At 38.0% G+C, this 20,688-nt stretch overlaps 2 protein-coding genes across 20 annotated transcripts in view; one reads left to right on the plus strand and one right to left on the minus strand.

Moving 5' to 3' along the window:
* dtna (dystrobrevin, alpha) overlaps window positions 1–835 on the minus strand; it is a 23,293-nt gene extending 22,458 nt beyond the window's left edge. For both annotated transcript variants that reach the window (XM_046052474.1, XM_046052473.1), the window contains exon 1: window positions 600–835. The gene's annotated coding sequence lies outside the window, so the exon portion shown is untranslated. The remainder of the gene's footprint in view (window positions 1–599) is intronic.
* Window positions 649–20,070, plus strand: LOC123972792 (coiled-coil domain-containing protein 178). Of its 18 annotated transcripts, XR_006825475.1 has the most exons (25): window positions 663–781; window positions 1,131–1,244; window positions 3,700–3,836; window positions 3,938–3,996; window positions 4,089–4,168; window positions 4,586–4,789; window positions 4,882–5,102; window positions 5,828–5,970; window positions 7,372–7,525; window positions 7,668–7,763; window positions 7,982–8,118; window positions 8,229–8,412; window positions 8,532–8,594; window positions 8,917–9,045; window positions 9,135–9,248; window positions 9,433–9,578; window positions 9,953–10,112; window positions 12,553–12,702; window positions 16,149–16,283; window positions 16,381–16,385; window positions 16,503–16,549; window positions 16,753–16,786; window positions 16,869–16,900; window positions 18,628–18,779; window positions 19,809–20,069. XR_006825475.1 is itself a non-coding variant. In XM_046052456.1 (24 exons), exons 1-24 carry the CDS (start codon window positions 715–717, stop codon window positions 18,684–18,686), a joined length of 2,670 nt encoding a protein of 889 aa, XP_045908412.1. In that variant the 5' UTR covers window positions 663–714; the 3' UTR covers window positions 18,687–19,298. The 18 variants fall into 18 exon arrangements, 16 of the variants coding, with proteins under 16 accessions (XP_045908418.1, XP_045908421.1, XP_045908422.1 ...); XM_046052456.1 differs by lacking the exon at window positions 19,809–20,069 and having other exon boundaries at window positions 18,628–19,298; XM_046052468.1 differs by lacking the exons at window positions 16,381–16,385; window positions 16,753–16,786; window positions 16,869–16,900; window positions 19,809–20,069 and adding exons at window positions 2,162–2,261; window positions 2,376–2,529 and having other exon boundaries at window positions 16,386–16,549; window positions 18,628–19,298.
* Window positions 20,071–20,688: the final 618 nt, after the last annotated feature.

Below are 20,688 nucleotides of genomic sequence, written 5' to 3' on the forward strand. Positions count from 1 at the left end.
AGTTTTATTTGCTCTGAGATTTCTATAGTGGGCAGGGCACTGCCTACATGAAGTACATCAGCGAAATCCTATGGAAAATGAGCTTGACATAGTAAATTTCACTCAACACTAATGATAAAGCAAATATAAGTAACATTACCAACAAAGCAAAATGTTTATGAAAGATGTTTTGCCAGGCTCTTTCAAATAATATTATTTCAAATTTGTAAAGAAACTTAGATTTTTGTGAAAATAGTAATTTCAGGTAAGGAGGCAACATACTGATACTCAAACTCACAATTACAAAACAATTATACCTTTTCACTTTTTTAAAACAAATAAATATATAAGAGACCCATGCCAATGTATAAAAAATATCTCATGCAGATCTTATTTGGTAGTCCTATTAGTCATTTACCAAAAAATGGCCCATCTTAGCTGACTTAACCCATAACGAGGCCTACACACGCCAGAAGACCTTTTATTTCCTAAAATGATCTCAATAAAAGAGTCATAGTCTTTTACTCCCGTCTCGATTTTATTCTATTCCTTAAATGTGCCTAACTTCTCGTAATACGAGTAGGAAACACCCCTCATTGTTGCTAAAAGAAAGCACAAACCTTCATTGATGCTCTTGAACGCAACTCACTCTCTCCAAGCGCAGCCCCTTGTTGCTAAGCGACCTCCGCCTAAGATTGACAGCAACTTTAGTTGCTTCATTTGGAGGAAACTTTAATGAAAGGCAACTTTTTTACGGGACCGCTGCAGCGTTGTCACCCTGAAGAACAAAACACACTACTAGGTAACGTTAGCTAACTGACAGCTGGCAACAAGAGGTGTGTTGAGATAAGTAAGTTGAGACATTTTTCGCTTTCACTTTCTGCCATGACAACGCCCCCCCCCCCCCGCTCATTAATTTCTCATTAGCTAAGTTAATTAACCGATAACTTAACGTTAGCTAAAAGGGCGACACCAAGGTATCAGTTGCAACGTTAGCTAACGTTAACTTTGTCTGAAAGATTAACAGATGTTAAACCTATACTATCTAATGTATAAATAAAGTAAGTTCGTTAATAAACGGTGGCACTTTTTCTCTCGAAATGTGCAGGTTGATGTTGAACGTAAACGCCTCTAACGTTACGTTTCCACAGGACGGTGGAGATTAAACGGGTGGTATTTTCCTAATCCTGTCGGGCAAGTTTCAGCAATGCCAGACGTTGAACCGCTCAGATTCCCATCGAGGGAAGGACGACCTAGTCAGCAAGGTGAGAAGAGTTAACAAGGTGTTAACTGACTTAATACTTTTGTAACTGTTTTTTTTTTTTTTTGCATTTGCAATTACAGTAAAAGGATGATGCTGCAGTTATACTGTATCTCCCACGAGGAAGTTTTTTCTAGACGTAAAATAAGGTCTAAACAGATGTAAAATAAACAGACGTAAAATTTGATTGAGAAACTCTGTTACAACAGATGGATGCTCAAACTAAAAAGTAACTCTAAACAAATATGGACCAAAGAAACTGAGCAGTGTGGTCAGTGGTCACACAGTCTACATTTATAACATGAATATGACGACAAAATTTTGTCTGGAGACCACACCTGTCCCCAAGCACAGCAAGAAAGCTGGGCACACACACTCACAAAGTCCAGCCTGTGGACTGTAATCTGTTGTCCAGTCAGTGCTTGAGCTGGACTGCACTTCAGAAATGATATGAAGGTGGTGAATATGTGAATACATTTAGATGATAATTATAATTAAACATCTAATATCATTAGCGAAATGGCAGGTGAAAGCCCCTCACATGGGCCTGGTCTGTGGCTATAATACACCCTGCCAGGATATTAGAGCTTATTCAGCCTGCTGATGACATATTGCCTTATCACGTTCCTACCCCACTTGGTTCTTTCACTGTGTATTATTCATCTAAACTGCTCAGCAACAGATGGCCTTCATTTCTGGTCTCCACACAGTTTTTCCCTGACTGTTCTTTTATTCGTCTGAGTCAGCTCACACACTAGCCATTCTCCTAATTAATGGACCCTCATGGCAAGATAACTGTTATCACAGGTGGGAAAGGTTCAATAATCACAAACACTTTGTGACCTGCTCATTTCATACTGATTAGAGTAGGCTACTTCTTTGTCTACAGGTCCTTGACAATTTTGGTTGTATTTCAACTAGGTGGCCATTTACCTGGGGATCAAAAACTGTAATGAAGGGGATCTCTCAACTACCCCAAACATTATGATCCTGTCCTTAAAAAGGTGCCAGGCAACACCAGGTGTGATCATGATAGCAGTGTGAAGACATGTATAATCACCTGGTGGTGCACATCACCCTACCACTTGTGACAACTGAAGATAATGTTGTGCAAATGCATGGTTCTTCCTTTCAGTGGACTCTTCCTTTCAGTGGACTCTTTATCCAGGGCTGGTCCTCAACCTGCAAAGTTTAGTGAAACTGATAGATTGTTTGGGCACAGAGAAGAACAATCCACCCATAGTCCTCCATCTTTTAAATCCAACGACAGCAGAATGTTGGCCAGTTAAGTAAGATAATCAAACATTTTATTAATTAAATACAATTGATTAAAATGCATTGTTCTCTCTCCCCCTCTATTCTAGGCCTTGCAGTGAAATGAAAACATTACATCTATCTTAAATGGCAGCTTACGTATAAAGCAGAGGATTGAGAATTCATAATATAGTGTGCATATCTGTACAGTTTTGTCGATATTACAAAACTGATGTGAGTTTCACTGTATGTTGTGTGCTGTGTACAAGACTTTCTAAATGGCAGCCTACTAGTGAACAGAAATACTGGTGGTTCTTTCCACCTTTTTAAAAAAAATCTATTTACTGTATTACAAACTACATTTTATGTAATTTCTGTGAGGGATCACCTCAGAGACACTACATAGGGCACAAGAACCAAGGTTTCAGTTCCACATATGCAGACATGAACTGTGACAGATTTTGTTCCAAACCTACCACATGACTGTACATATTATTTGTATTCTGATACCAACTGTTACACTTAGTCTAGGCTTATTAAATGAATTACTCAGAGACTGGATTAAAAGTTGTGTATGGTAGAATTCACACACTGTACATTAAAACATTAAACAGCACAGGGAACTTTTTGCCACTAACATAAATTTTTCTCTTAAATTTGCCCAAAGGTTACTTTTACTTGTGAATGAGCATGACATGTCTCTGTACGATAATATAGACCAAAAACTCCCAACAGTCATTTTTCTCAGATGTTCATGTAATCCTCACTACTGGTGGGGGTTTTTTTGCCCCTTTTGTCAGCCAGATGGCGTCCTTTCACCACAAAGAATTGTGCCCTTGGGTTTGTCTTGAGATGCTCAAATTAGTTGTCTCTGCTCTCCCACTGATGCTTTCAATATATTGCAGTCTATGCAAGCAAAATCAGAGAGAAAGTAAAGAATCACAGCCAAATACATTTTTGTAATTACTCTTCAAAATAAATTTGATGAAGTAGAACAATTGTTTGTTCCAACAAAAGTCTGTTGTTTGCTAAGTTCTTTCATTGAGTGATGGTTCGTCAGTGTGTTTTTATAAAATATTTTTGTGCCATTGTGTGAATGAAAAGCTTTAGATAGGTTTGGTCTTTCATTGCTTCTCTGTTTGTGTTTGTCAGAAATTGACATTTTAAGTTGGATTTACAGATCTCAATATTCTGTGTTTCTCAAGATCAAGCAGATCTTCAAGCTGTCTGTTCTGGTAGACGTCGCACTTGTGTTTTGCTCAACAGTCCCTCACCATGTGTCGACAATGCTATTTACCATATCCAAGAGCTGAAGATGACAGTGGAAAATTGGTGTCAACAGGTAAACTGATGTCAGATGTGATCAAACCTGTGAGAAATTGAAGGACAAATATCAGATAGGAGTATAAATCAAGTATTTTTTTCATTTTGTTTTTGCACCAGTCGGGAAAATATGAGCCACCAGTCGATCAGGACAAGCACCAATACAGCAACATTTTAAGGTGCAGTCCCCTTTTGTTTTCATTTCCTATTTCTTTTTGTCATATTCAGTAGGACGTAAAACCATGACATGTGTTTAACTGCTTTTTGACAGATTTCATTCCAGCGACTTAGATACTGAATCAGTGACGTCCACAGAGTTGTTTGTCGAAGGCGTTGGAATTAGTGCAAGAGGTGAATTATTATTTTTCAAAAAATACCATACCAAGTCATTTCTAAAATATTTTGTCTTGATTTTTGTTGAGCAAAATAAAAGCAAACACTGTCAATAATGCACATCCAGATAAAAGCAACACATGAACATGTCAAGGGTGCACTTCCTTGGAAAAGTTTAGTTGCTGTGTCACTGCATTAGTGGCTCGTCAATTTGTCACTCATTGAGTCCCATTTACTGGTTCACATCTTTTCTCTACATAATAACTGATTGGATACTATCTCGGTATTCACTTCTGCTAATACAATACCATGGATCAAGTTTATGTTTAACTGCACTCTGTAGTTGGTCAGCATAGCTTTACAAAAATTTGTTTACATGTTTGATGATACAGTACAATACAGTGTGCCAACCTTGTAAAGTTTTTCATCCTCTAGAAAGTTGCCCATTATCGCCACTAGTGAAGAAAATAAATGATGTCCTCGGAGAGGTTGTGTATCTGATTGAGCGGCTGGAGGCTGATCGGCAGTATGTGGAGGAAGCACTCCAAAAAGAGAAGAGAAGAAAAAGATTTTTGGAGAACAAAGTTGACAGCATCTCACTGTGGAAGCAACAAGAGCACTCTTTTGTAGTCCAAAAAGGTCTTTCCTCATAGACATTTGTGTTTTGGGATGTTCTCCAAAACAATGAATAAACTTTCTAATTCATTTTTGAGTATTGCTTTTTTTCCTAGAGCACGAGGCTTGCATTAGAGACATCACTGAACTGAAGTGGCAGCTAAAATTGGAAAGAGAGAAACTTGACCAAGCCCAGGAGAAACTGTCACAGACTGAGATGTTGAACCAGCACTTACATGAGGACATCAGCTTTGCCAAAAAACAAGTTCCCATAGTGAAAGAAAACCTGGACCTCCAGAGAGGAATCATAAATCAAATCAACACTGCACAAGCTGAGGTAACCTCTAATTTGATTTATTCTTGTTTTGAAAACAATTTCTATGTTTATATTTACAGGTGCTATGACGCATACAGTGCTAAACCACATTCTGGGGTGTTTTATACATTAGCAAGTAACCACAATAAAATAAACACCAAATTATTATTGGTTATTATTTTAGTTTCTGATTAGTTTCTCCCTCGCACACTAGCTCTCTCTCACTCACCCATTCTCTCTTTTTTTAACTCTTAAGTATCATGGCACTAGGATTGCAATGTTTATTGGTCTGTTGGTCCAGTGTCCATCAACACTTTGGTCTAAAGTAAAATCATTCAGTTTTAACAATTGACTGGATTGCCATGACATTTGGTACAGACATTTATGGTCTCCAGAGGATGAATCCTTATAACTTGGATAATTCCCTGAGTTTTCATTTAGTTTTCCTACTTGTTAATTTCTTTAGTGCAAGTCAGGATACTTTGATTTTAATGCCTACATGCAAATATACAGCATGAAAGTGCACCAGAAGATTGATGGATAAAAGAAAGAGCAACATGCAATAGGTCAACTTCAACTCAAAACCACTGCAGCTTTGTGGACTGACTCAGTATTAGAGGAAATGAAATGTTTGTATAGTATTTAGTTTCAACAGGGCATGATTGCATAAGAGGATAAAGTTTTGTCTTTAATATCAGTACCTGTCTGGGGAAAATAATAACCCCATGCCCCCCTTCTTTTTTAAGGCTTATGAAGTACATTCAAAAACACGAAGTCATCTCATACTGGTTCAGAGGGAGTTAAAAGATATGGCGCTGGACGCAGACAATGAAAAGATGTCAATGGATGCTGTACAGATGGGGATGAAGAATAAGCTTGCTATCAGGTTGTGAGTATCCATCCGGACAGTAGTAAAAACACCTTCAAATTAGAACAAAACAGTTTGATAGCTTTCATCAATTGCGAGAACAATGACTAGTTAAATCAGTTGTTAATGTCAACATGTGCAGTACTGAGAGTTTGCACAATGTATACAATCAATATCTTTGGCAACTTTTACTTTCAAGTGGTGCGGCAGTTGTGGCTTCAGTCCTTCTGTTTTGTTGTTCCTAAGATGTATTAATCTCTCTTGCATCATTTCTGCTAAATAACCACATAATCATTAAACATATTGTTATTCTATTTAATGTCACAATGGGTTATGCAGCACAATGGGAAATTAACCCAAAAGCAGTCAGACAGGCAGACTGTTGCAGTTCAATGATTCATTGTATGTGAACGAGCTTACAGGCAGGTGTTGGTGGCATGTAGGTTCTGGTACTGTGTGACAAGTTGACAGGCAGGCAGATTCAGGTCCAGGTAAAACAGCAGCATCAGAGTCTGTGCAGAGTCTTGCTTCGTTTTGTCGGGGCAGAACTCAGCCCAGGTGTTCAGTTGGGTGCAGTTGGGTGTGGCAGTCAGGTGATGGGGAAAGAAGGGTGATGTCCGAGGGCATCTAGTGGACAGCTTAAGGATGGCAGGTTGGGGGAATTGGGGCTAGAGACCGGGAGAGAGAGCAATGCAGAGGGCCGGAGATGAGAGTGTGAGTGAAGACTGAGAAGCAAACTGGGACATTAAAGGCATTTTCATATGTAGGATTATGCTATGTCCATAGAAAACACTTGTTTCTGTCTGTCTGGCAGGCTTCTGTAAAAATCATATAACAGGACACCTCAAACAAAGATATGGTCAACAACTGCTTTAAATCAGTGTTCAAGGTATATTAAACTTCACGTTAGCTTGATGTTGCATTACCAGATAACTCACTCTAACTGTAACAGATCTAATCATTTAACCTGACTACAAACAAACTTTGAAACATTTTTTAATACAGGTGTCCTGACATACGAAAAATAATTATGATGATTTTAATGTTAATGTTTTAAATTGGTTCTTTGGTGCTGACAAAGACAAGAGCAGGTCATGTTTCATCAACCTCATTAACTCAAAAATAACTCCTAATAATGTTGTAAAAAATCAATAACTTAGTTAGGTTTAGTCCTGCTTTGTAAAAAATAACTTTCCTTATCTAAGGGTACATTTTCCTATTCAGTTTCACAGTTATCATGCTGTCTTGTGGATGATTTTCTTGCAATATAATGGGGATCATGAGTTGCTTGGTTTGTGATACCATCAATACCACATGAAACATATTGTGATGTCATTGTATGATGAGTTCCTGTTATTCCCAACCCTAAGTGTGCAAACCGCTTGTAATTCACTAACTTAATAAGAAAACTGTTTCCTCCAGGGAAGATTTAAACCAGTTGAAGAAGCTGGAGAAAGGAGTTTGTGCTGAAATAAAGAATGCTGAAAAGACAGTTGCTCTTACTGAAGAAAAGTGCGCAGCCACCACAAAACGTATCTCTGAAATGATGGAGCTTGAGAAAACTGAAAGAAACTGGGTAACTGATATTGTCCACATTTTAAGGCTTAAAGATAAAAATGTAGCTTTCGACAGTTTACAAAAATAGTGTAATTCATGCCGCCCCTCCCCTTTTCCATTTTTCCTTTTTTTTTTTTTTTAATTTTAATTTTTTTTTACAGATTTTGCAATTGAAATTTCAAATTGAAGATGAAATGCGAAATAACAATACATTAAAAGAGAAACTACTTGCACTGCAAGAAGACATTGAGAAAACTGTAAGTATTGTATAAAGTTAAAATGTCTTTATAATGTTTGTGCTGCTTTGGCTACTACTACTGTCTTGATAGTTAATTTGGTAGAGCATAGACCATAACTGACAATGACTGGACTCTCACTGGATTTATGCATGCTAATGTTTGAATCCATGGCACTGTAAGGTGTTTAAGATAAGTGCATCGACTCCGTGGCACAGTGTATGTTTTGTTATCCACAGAGACTTAATGGGGAAGCAGAGGTTTCCTGCATAGAAGAGCAGCTCTGTTCCAAACGTAATGCTTTTTTAGCTCTTCGCAAAGAAAACATGGAGTATGAACAGAATATAGAAGACTACAAGATAAAACTTTCTGAGAGGTACAGTGTCAAAGCCAAAACCGTGGGGAAACATACAGCATCCCATATTTGGTATAACTATATGCTGTAGTACGCCACTTACCATAACTTTTCTGTGTGATTTCTACTAGCAAAAAAGCGGTGAAGCTGATGCATGAAGAGAGGAAGCAGATGCTCCAGAAAATCATTGACAATGACGAGCAGTGGGAAAAGGCCAAGGAGGAAGTGACCGAAGTTGTAGCCCAGCACAGTGTCACCCAGACTAAACTGGAGGAGCAGGAACAGCTCACCTTCATGGAAGAACAGAGGGCCAGGGTCAGTGACAACATATGTACATGTTCCATGTCTATTGCATGGGTCACAGTTTGTAAGGAAAATGGGAGATACCAAATGCTTTCTCCATTGTTATTCACTGCTCTTTCTGTCCCCTACAGAAAGAGATTGAAGACCTGAAGAAAGATCTGACAGGTCAGATGACTGCCCTGGAACTACTAAAGGTATAATTCATGAGGCGCTTCAGAGTCTTCACTCTGACCAACCACATTTTACTCAGTCAAAGTGGTAGCGAAATATAATTACAAAACTGGTGCATACAAAGTAGATTTAAATTGAAATCTTAAAAATATGTCACTGTATGTTTCTGTGGAACACTTTGATTTTATAACTATGTTGGGAGAGGCATGAAGAGGTCAATAGAAATTTAAAATTTAAACATTATACATTTCATAAAGGTACTTTTAAATTCCTGTTTTTAACCCCTGTACATATGTTAAATGTTCAGGATAATGACATCCTGCCTTTTATTTTATTTTGCATCAGGGTCAGTGTGCAAATATAAACGAAGAGTTGTATCGACAGCAAAGGAGCTCAGAGATAACTAACCAAAAACTTCATAAAGAATTTGAAGATGCATCCTCAGCAACAAAAGCGCTGGAGACCAAAATTGAGGTACTTAAATATAATTTTTACATAAAAGAGCAACACTATATTAAATGTTTAAATCAACCGCATTAGTGGCTAATCTTTGCTTTGTGTAGAAAATCAAGAAAATGGCAGAACATTTGGAAAAGATTCAGTCTGAACACAGGAACACATTAGTCAACTTTGAGAAGGAGAAAAAACTAAAGTCTGACAAGCTGAAAGCTGCTCAGGTAAGAAAAGAGGGGTTGCATAAAGTAATTCTTCTTGAGTCAAAGAACAGTTGCTAAGTCAGGTTTACTCTGTGAAGCTCATTGAGCATGAAGCTAATCACAGCTATTTATCATATCATTTCTTTGTTGAACAAAATAATATCTTGCTCTAAGCACTTTAAACATGAATGCTATTTGTCTATAGGATTTACACAGTGCCATTATAAAGAGACATGACAACACCCTGGGCAGGATCAGTGACCTTATGAAGAAGAGTGAAGAATACCGAGATGCTTCAGATAAAATGGAAAAGATAGTTGAAAACATGCCAGAATTCATAGCAGAGCTTCAGTAAGTTAGTTACACACAAGAAACGCTCAATATAATAGTAGTATAATAAGGAATGGGACATTATTGTTGGAGAATACTCAACCTTTTCTTCAATATCAGCCTTTAAACTTTAAAAATAAATTAATTATCAAAATATACTTTTATGCATTTTCCCCAATGTTTAGTTTTCTTTGATTATATACAGGTGTTTAATATATAATATAATTAAATATTATATATTTAATATCAAACTTTGTTTTCTAAAAAGTTGAGAATTTCATGAATAAATGCTTTACTTTGAGTATAGATTTTTTTTCTACCTGCTCCACTGTTTTTATGATATTCAAAAATGATTATGGAAAAATAATATTTAAGTTTTTGATTTCTCCTTGCAGAAGTGTTTTTGATGTGGTGGAATTCAAAAACAAATCAGCTGCTCTCATAATGAGCACCTTGCAGTCTGATATTAATAACTGCCAACAACGAACACAGCGATCCATGCAGACACACACTGCTCATTTTGCAGCAAGAAAAAAACAAATGGAAGACACCAAGGTAACAAAATGTTGTGCTGTATAACTCTCTGTAAATACATGATTTTTTTTTCTTTCAAATACGGTGCTATCAGAGACAAGCTGTAAAAAAACATCTCATTGTTTATTTGTTTGTGGATTAGTGTCAGCACATTGCTTGTCACAATACTTCCCTTAAGATGCAGGAAAAGGAGCTGTGTGCAATTAAAATTACAAGCCATGGTCAATCTTGTTTAAGTGCTTTTCCCACAAATGACAACTATAACTGTTGTTACAGTCTTTTGTCTGGACGAATTTGATGATGCGTGTCGTGGTGAGATGCGGTGTCTGTTTTGTTACCTGTAGGCCAACATTTTCAATAGCTACAGTATTTCAATGTAAGCATAGAGTTAACAGTATCAAATAAGCATATTATCTTTTTTTTTTACATGAGCATCAAGAATAGGCTCTTGTAAAAACATGAGCATACTGTGCACAAAATGGCATGTATTTGAACTCTGCTTTGTAAGAGAAACCCCTATTTATTGTAAGGTTTTCATCTGCAGGATTATCAGCCCCAGCCAGAGCGTCTTTGCTGATGGGGGTTTCACATGGCTTATCTAATGTGAAATCGCCATGTGGTATATAGTTTCATTAAACGGTGATCAAGAATGCATTAGTTCAAAACAAGAAAAGGCAATGGAGCTTAAGCTGCCATGCATCCAAGTGCAGCAACTTTAAAGAAGTTGTTGGCGTGAGACAATTTAAGAATTAGAAGTCTTCCTCATAGACACAACTCCCATTAGCCAGATAAAAGTTAGCCATGCAAAAAAGGGTTTAGTCTTTTCACTTGACGAAATAAGATGATATAACAACAATACTCCTCACCAAATAAAAAGATCAGAGCGAGTGTGAGGTTCTAAGGAAATTGGTCACTTTAATCATTGAGGCCAATATAAAGCACACATAATGTCTGCATTAGCATAACATAATAAGCAGAGTGTGCATTCAGAAATCACAGTGCATGAAGCAGAAGTTAGACACTTTCAAATATTCTTATATTTCTTCTAAAAATGCTGACCCCATACTATACTATTATAAGCTCCTGTAGGTAGCAGCTCCTCTTTGCTATAAAAGCTGATAGAGGTCAATATAACTAAAAGCCTGATGGGAATTAGTGTGTTGCTGTATTAAATACAACTTGCAGATGGTTACTTTTAAAGATACAAATACAGGGTATAACAAGGTGAAATAGGTTGACTGGTTAGTCCTGTGGAATTCCGTGGTCATCTCTATTCAAGCCGTACATATCTGAAAGTAGTTTGTCTTTCATATATGAACCTATCTTTTGATTTGATCAGGGCTTGTCGTTTGGCGAGCACAAAGTAAACAATGCAAACTGCCGACGCTATCAGTTTCTTATGGGCGATGAAGTGTAATTTGTTCCATTTACACTTCACAACAGCATCAGATGGGCTTTGTCAGTGCTGCATGGAGTAATTAAACCTGAAATCAATAGCAGGCATTTGTCATGTTTACAGCCCCTCTTTCTGCTGGGTTAAACTCATCACTTTAGTGCTGTTCTGTTTTACTGCAGAGACACACTTCATTATGTCTGCAGGTAGACTTCACCAGCCACATATCCAGTACTTGGGAAACATAGCTCAAATGAAAAGAGGACATGCAGAGAAACACATACTCACTGTGATTTATTTGCTTGATTTCCCAGAAAAGTGTACATAGTTGTATGCCTGCTATTGATGTTGCCTTAATTAACAGCACAAATACAGAAAGCATGTGTTGTGTTGAATGCACACATAACAGGTCAGCGGTACAACTGAAGCATCCTCTAAACTGTATATCTCCAATTCCCTTCACCATCGTTTATCGGGTATCTGTATTTTACATCAGTGCTGAACTTAATTCTGCCTTGAACATGTGTTCTTGTGCCAGTGTAGTTGTGATTTAATACAAACATATTGATAAAATGGTCGTCATGCTAACACAAATCCATTTGTGAATGCTGATTGCTAGTATGGCAGTATACTAGTTAGTATAATGGTATAGTAAAATTAACATTTAAGTGTGAGAGGTCCCTGGTTCCTATCCCTATAACTTTTTTAAGTATATTAGTGACAATTGGGGATACACCAGTCTTTGAGAGATGTGTTTACCTGTTTACCTGTATGTAAAAGAGTCTCATAACTTTAGGAAAAAGAGAAATCTGGTATCGGATCAGTATTTTCTGAATTGATGTATCAGAATCAGGAGTGCGAGACAAAAAGTTGGAACAGTGCATCACCAGTGGACTGTAGTGTAGGGTATGTCACAAGTACAGCAGGTAAAACATTGATCTGCAGCTGAACTTGCACCTGCTTGTGTCTTAGTGATTATTTAATAGCTACTGTAAATTATTATTATTATTATAACATATTATTTACCTTAACTGTTTTACCTAAACCTTTTTGTTTTCATGTGTGTAGGAAGCACTAAAAATTGCGCTGAAGGAGAACAAACAGCTGGCAGATGAGTACAAAGGTCTTAAGAAGATCCTCATGGAGGCCAAACAGGAAACAGTGTCCGCAATGAGCGAGAAAAACCACACACATAAATCTTTTCATTATTACACACAGGTATGGTTTATATAAACTTTTGTTATATTTACTATCTCTCACCCCCTCTCTTTTTAATTTTGTTTTATGACTTAGGATTTCTGCTTTTGTTATCTAATGTTCTGTTCCCTCATGCTATTCTTCTTTGCACTAGATTGCTCTTCTTTGCATGGGCAGTAATTTTTAAGGTTTTAGTTTGGCAACCAGTGAGGAGGTTACTGCGGCAATCTAATAATGATGAGATAACTTGAGTGGAGGAGGATGATGGATGTGACATAAAGTAATGATAGCTATGTAGTTTTGCCACGAAGGGGAGTAAAGAGAGAGGTTGATGGCACATGTAAATACTATACCTTCTACATTTTCTTGATTATAGTTTTTGTAAGGTGGTCAGAGGTGAAACGTTTTACACACACACACACACACACACACACACACACACACACACACACACACACACACTCACACACACACACACACACACACACACACACAGGTTAGGATCAGACAATGAACGAACCTTCAGTGCTAAAATAGCACCAGAGGTCTTGACTAGTTGAGGGAGACAACTCAGCAGCCTTTTACTGTGTAATCTTTATAGTTTTTGACACTATTTAACTGGAATAGAATTACACATGACAACCATAACACCAGGAAGAAGCCACACTGTTCCTGCAATGAAAAACACATATTATTTGTTCCAAAAATGACTAATACCTTTACTTGAGCAATTCCTCATCTAACTGCATGAATGTTATCAAGTGAAAAATGCATGCAAAAATAAAATCCTGTGGACAGGATTTTCCACGCTCATGATCAAAGCCTGATTTTCTTTTACTCCGGATTCAGCCTTCACCATTTTTGTTTGTTTCAACTCCACACTTCTATAACAGCAGCCTCTCGGCTAGTGTTTTATGCCTGAATTTAGTTTTTATAACAAGCTTATAATCAACAGTGTTTATGAAATTTAGATGCAGGCCTATCGCATTTAATCTGTATTAAACAGGGACATTCAAGCACCCTTCTTTCCTGTTCCAAATGTACAATTATCCTTATAATGTGTGCATTTTATGTCCCAGTTAGTACATATATTACACAATGTGATTGCCCTTAATTGATTTGTTTGTAACTGGAGGCAACAAGGTAAATGCATTCAACATGGTCAGGATCATTTGAGAGATAACATTACTGTCATTTGTGTGTTTGGAGAGCCAATAATCTCTTTATATTATATTTAACTGAGGGACACAATGAAAACCATCTCTTAAGTATCCTTATATATAAATATAATCCTGACAGCAGGCATCCCTGATGTAGAGTTTAAGTGACAAGTTTAAAACATTCCTTATCCCCCTTTCAGGACGACTACTGTACAGCACATAATGCCTTAAATATAAACTGGCATGAAGTACAGTAAGATTTCTGCTATTATAAATACATTTTCTTGCACCATACAAAAGGCATCTAAAACATGGAAACCTGAAACATCTAAAAGAAGTGATTGGGAGTTAGCTCATAATTGTGATTTTAACTTTTCAACACAACCCATAGTTGACAATAACATGCAGGTTAAAGTTCTACCTTTTAAAGCTGTAATTATTAACTCTCCAAATGTTGTCATGTTGAAATACAGCTAAGTAGGTGGGGGCATCTAGTGTCACTCTTGTTTCTTTGAATTGAGTGAAGTGTTTTCTAACCACTTACCATGAATGTTAGTGGCGGAATGTAACATGTAGTACTGTACTTAAAAATAGAGGTAGGTGTATTATATTTTTGTATTCCTATTTTCTACTTTATACTTACTCTCCAGTAAAATATTATACTTTTTACTCCACTACATTTATTTGACAGCTTTAGTTACTAGTTACTGTACAGATAAATATTTTGCACACAAAACATATGATAAGCTTATAAAATATGATGTGCTGTTATAGAACAAACTACCCAACAATATATAAAATAGTTCATATTAGCTCCACCTTAACCACCTGCAACATTAAAATGGCACATGTTAATGTCTCAGTAATAATTCAATAATAAAATAGTATACACTTTCTGGTCATTATTTTTCTGCAGAATGAGTACTTTAAATTTGGATACTTTTTGCTAACAATACTTTAGTACTTTTACTCGAGTGACATTTTCAGTGCAGGGCCATTACTTGTAATGGATTTCCTGTATTGCAGTATTATTACTTTTACTTAAGTAAAGAATGTCAAAACTTTGTCCACCGCTGATATTAATGTATTATTAATGCTATATTTATTACCATTGTCATCCAGAATAGGAACGACCCAACAACCATAATCAACATGTCTTAACAGCAAAGTTTGGAGCTCTTTGTAAATGTGCTAGTTTCAGTGTTTTTGCCATACTCCAACATAACAGATGCAATATAACATACTGTTCATTACTTTAAATAAATTGCAGATTGCAGCTTTAATATACTTGCAATTCAGATATGGATAATTGCATATTGCATTATGTGGCATATTTTGTGGTATACAAAGGCTTTGTATGTTTGTAGTGGAAGAAGTATGTTCTATTTATTAATGGTCCAACAAAGACACACTTCAGCTACTTTATCTAATATTAGAGATGGTAGTTTTTCCTTTAAAAGAGAACAAGTAGGAAAGGTATATGTTTTTACATCAAAATTCAACAAGTATAAATACATTCAAGCAAATTTCTCATTTGCAAATTAAAAAAATGCACGATTAATTAGCATCTGATAGCACTTGCCAGTATGTGTCTCTTTTAAAAATCCTCTTGATTCTACTGTACATGTAAGCATTGCTTTGTTTATGTGGAGGCTTTCGGCACTTGGGTTTTAACAGGGTACACCATAAAGAGCATTCTTGTTATTGTCTTTCCTTCAGGAGCTGATGACTGAGCTAATTCGCTTTAGTTTTCAATGCACTGGGGAACACATTGCCAAGCAATGATAAGCTTTGTAGGAAGAGTAGAGAGATGGAGGGGGGAGAAAAGCAATGGCATCTATCAGAATTTAAACCTCTTTGCTTGAAACTGTGTTCAAATAATAAAGCAAGCAGCATGTCTTTCCAAGAGACTAGGAATAATTTCTGGTTTCAGTGGGGGGTTCATGACTCTGTGTGTATGTGTAAAATATGTCTTGAGGGGATTGGTATAAAGTTAAACTGGGTGAAGTAGAAATATTTTACTCATCAGCTTTGCAGTCACAGAGTTTGCCTCGGCTAGAACAAAACTGCTGAAGCATTTAGAGAAAATTAACCCCCCATCCTGGCAGCCAGATGTGACTGGATTCTGATGAGTGCACACGAGTGGGCAGAGAAACCAAGAGACTGTGAAATTCCTGTCAGGCCCGTGTACTGCAGAATGGGCTATTGACTGCTTTCTCTATTCCCCTCCATCATTCTTCTTGAACACTGCCATTAATTTCCTCTCCTGCCTTACCAATTCCTTTTCTCTGCCTTCTCTCCCCCCAGCTCTCTTTGTTGCAGAAGAGGATGCACAAAGCTTTGGTGAAATACTTCAAACAACGCAGCCTCTACAGCCAGGCTGAACTGGACCGGTGCCAGGCTCTTTCTCGAGAGACCGACCAGAAAATAAAAACAGCCCAGGTATTTGTACATATACATGTAAAACTGTCTGGAAAAACTTCACAAACTGTCACCACTCATTTAAATGGTAAATCCCTTTATTCAACTTTTATCCCAGTCTAGGTATTCTACCGGATAGAAGCGTATTCTTTTGCATACTACAGTGACTCCATGTTATGCTTGGCATTGTTTGAGCCTCATCCGGCTAGTCAGTTGCCTTGTGTCTTCTTTGCCAAGCAGGGGCAGCCAGGCAAACATCCACCAAGGCTTTGTGCCTCACTCCTATGGTGAAGTTAAAGACACCACTCTTACATTACAGTCTATACATTCACTCATCAGACTGATGTGATGGATGATGTGTCTGCTAGAGTGCCTATGCAGTGACTCCGTGTCTGAGGCTAGTCCTGTCTCTGTAGATATCTCTATATACACACACAACACATAATGTTTAGTAACATTGCATTAACATTTGAGCCTGTTTCCTGTTTAGCGGGGGCATTTGTGACTTTCACGGCTAATTCGGAGTAAGTTCATTACACCGCGTGGACGGAATCTGTGTTACAGCTTCTCCTTTGTGAATAGAATAACCTTCTGTCTGTCTTGCAGAAGAACAGCAGCATATTCTGCAAGGTTGAGAAGTAAGGATCTTCATTTAGAAGATAATCGGTGTCTAATCTGTGCTGTGATGTGAGATGAGGTCAAAGCGGACGGAGAGACAGTGATGAATCTTTATGAAATGTCCTGTCCAGCATTACCGCAGAGCCAGGTTGCATGCAACCATACTATGGACTATTTCCACCCTTTTTACTTCTTCTATACCTTAAACAGTAGGGCATCCCAAACCTCATGTCATGTCAGTAGCAATCTGTTGTTTTTGTGTAAAATCCCTTTTTTTTGTTGTTGTTTAATTTGTTTTCACCAAAATTTTAATTCAGCTTCATCAGATATGCTGGAGGAAAAATATGCTCAGATTTGATTAAGATTTTCTAGGGGAGTACCTAGTGAAAATACTATTAAGTGGTTTCCTTCTCAGTTCCTCCTCCTTTGACTGCTGGCATGTTTTTTTGATGGGTCTGGTCCAGACATTACAGGGAGCAGCCATGTCTCACTGGCCCAGCCTCAAAAGGCCCCAGCAGATCACAGCTCAAGGCAGGGAGGAGTAGGGCACAGGGGGAGGAGCTATCAGAGAGCTGCAGAGTGTGAAGGACAAAAGAGCTGGTGTATTCAAGCGCACCACACCGTCACCCGTCACAGCTCAGCACAGGGTCCATCAGAGCAGGCAGCACTCACTTTAAACAGGCTCCTCATGAACAGTCCAGCTCAGGGTCTATCCTCCAAAAAGCACACATGTAGAAAAACCTTTGCGAGAAGAAAGAAAACAACCGTTATTAGTTCATGAGCACGTATAAACACACAATCTGCATGATTACCTAAATATTGGAACCTTTAATGTGATCTTATGATCCAGAAAGAATTGCTCTGACTATGCAGATAGTGATAATGCATGTGGTGTTTCAGTAGGTCTGTATTAAACACAAAGCTTCACAATTACATGATATCAATATCGTCGCCACTTTGTAAGAAATAATTGTCAAAACTGATACCAGTTGTAACCAGGCTGAATCCCGACGAGGCCTATACTAATCCATCATGTCTACTTAACCCCACAAGCAGAACATAAGAGAGGTCAGGTTAGTGCTTTCACGGCTAAAGCGTGCTTGAATCACAAGCCAAATGGCAGTTTGCTCAAAAGTAGCTTGAGGGGAGGAAGGCCGGGGAACCCTAGGGTGGGAGTGGGTGGGGGCTTGGTGGTGGTGGTAGTGGGGGGTGCGGCAGGCTGTCATCCTGTTACACTCCTGCCAGAACTGGCAGTTCAGCTTTGTGTTCTGCGAGTTTACACTAGGGATGGCATAATTGACAATGGCTAACAGCGGAGAGCAGTGCAGAGCCTTGTTGAATGGCCAGTAATGATTGGAGCAGACGCCCACTGCCCCAGTCCCAGGGGACAGTAATCCAAGATCCTGTTGCTGATATAATTGTTAGTCAGAGAATTTCTGCATGGCTAGGCTGGTTCAGATTCCCAAGCTGGTTGACAGTGCCAGGCAGTTTAATAGAAAAACTGGATGCTGAGGTTTTTAAAACAGAAGAGCACTGAACCTGGACATGGTTCACCAAGAGCCTCTTGTTCTCCTTCCTCACAAAAATAAGAACACGATGGTAACTTTACTCTCACAATTGTAGATCCACGTCGGCTGTGTGTGGCATGCACACAGAGCGAGGAGTTTGTATTACTGCCTTTCTACAAAAACAGCATTTTCTTAATTAGCTTGTTTCCATGTATTCTTTCTGTCCCTTATTCAAACAGGAGCGGTTGTCAGACGAAATTCAGCTCATCTCTGCGTTCCTGCAAACCTTGACAGATGACTCTACTACCACTGATGATGTCGGGGTGAACAAACAAGCCAGTCCAGATGCCGCTGGATCGAATGAGTAGATGCCTTCAGTTCAAATAGCAGTGTAATTGGACATTCACCTGTACCAGACAACTTACTTACCCTAGCACGCTTCACTATTCCCCCCTCTTTACTTGCAGCAGATCCATAACAATGAAACAGGTGACTTTCATGCTGCTGTCAGGACTGATCTAATTTTAGCTGGGTGAATGATTGCAATTGGCTTTGCCTCATCAGATAATTAATCTATGTCACCATTAATTGGAAAAGAGAATAATTACAGGCAGTGTTGACAGAAATTCTACGCTTCTCCAGATTCCAAGATCTAATTACAACTAGTGAAACCCTGTGACCTTAACTAGCACTTAGTACACCGTGGCCACCTTGACCATGCCCATGTGAGGACCACTGTCTCCTGAAAGACCCCGTATTTGTTATCGCACCCCAGCACTCTTTCACTCGCTTCACTCTCTGAAAGCTGTCTCCCTCAATCACTTTTCAATATTCAATCTTAATTTTGTGGAAGTTTAGCATTTTCAATGAGCTGGAGATGAATGATTAATGAATAAATTTAAATGCTTCATTTTGTCCATGGATCATTAGTTAAGTCCTTTGTGGGAAGGACCTGAGAAAGGAGTGAAAATTATTGAGACATTAGCCTGAAGCAATCCAGGGGTAAATAGTGTGCACAAAAGGATGTTGTGTGCGCACTATCCACTGGCTTTCTAAAGAACCCTGGGGAAACACTGTTTTCAATTTGGAATCTTAACTGAATCACATTTAGTACTTGTAGAAAATTGATTTTTGTTTCATCATGTTTCAACAGTGTCATACTAATGGTACACAACAGTAATGCCTATTCCATATAAACTTTAAAAGTTAAGTAAAATGTTTCTAGATAAACAATACTTCTCTAAATCAGACTTTTACATATTTTTAATTTAGTAAATAATAATAACGGTCATGTAATTCTTGAAGCAGTACACATGCTGTTGATTTTCTTTACAGTTTGAGTGGTCTCAAGGTCGATGCTTTAAGACAGCTCCTTAGAAATATGTGTTGCCCTCTCCTTCTGTCTGTGTCTGGTTGATAGAGATGCTGTTGTTTTGATGGTACGCCGGATGCCTCTCCTACTCATGGGGACAGAAGGGGGCAGTGTGAACACAACAACCTCAGGAGGACATAATTGACTGCAACATGGTCCAGTCCAGCCATAGCTTTTCATCTCAAATTAATGATTATTCTCATTCCATCAATTGAAATTAGAAATCATTTTAGTTACAAAAAATATGATAGAAGTATTCAAACTTTTTTACAAAGTCTCTTTTATCTGCAAAAAAAGTGAAATTTCAGAGTTTTAATAAAGTTTTCTTTCTGTAACTTTAAACTTGAATACTCTTTTTTGTACAGTCATAAACATGCAAACATAATGACACTAACGCGGTACCTAACATCGACAATTCGCATGATGCCATTTGATCTCCAGAAGCACCGTAAAGAGAAAAATGCTCAGACATCTCATATTCCTTACTGACTAGATCTCAAATGGAAGTGCCTCCCCAACACATTTATCTACTCTCTTTGCATCTAATCAATCCCCTAAATAAATGAATGTGAGCCACAACTAGATGTCATCACATTTATCTGCAGGCGTGCCTCAAAGTGCACACACCTAAATGCTGCCACTCTTAAGAGGGTAGACTGTGGAAATGCTGATGGGGCTGCTTGACAGCTGAGATGTATTTTCTTCTATGTTAAATGTTTGTTTCAGTATGATGAGGATGGAATATACAGCACAAGCCTCACTGTGTTGTTATATTCTGTGATACATCAAAGCTGGTTTAAAAGATTTTTTGTGGTTTTGTATAAAGGCATATTTTTGCAAGAGACATGTTGGGAAAATCTGATTTACAGGCAGCATGATTCTCAATTTCAGCCTGGCGCCACCATGCAGACGATGGGCCCGTTTCGTT

This window comes from Micropterus dolomieu, linkage group LG06 (assembly GCF_021292245.1).
Source record: "Micropterus dolomieu isolate WLL.071019.BEF.003 ecotype Adirondacks linkage group LG06, ASM2129224v1, whole genome shotgun sequence".
Taxonomy (NCBI): Eukaryota; Metazoa; Chordata; class Actinopteri; order Centrarchiformes; family Centrarchidae; genus Micropterus; species Micropterus dolomieu.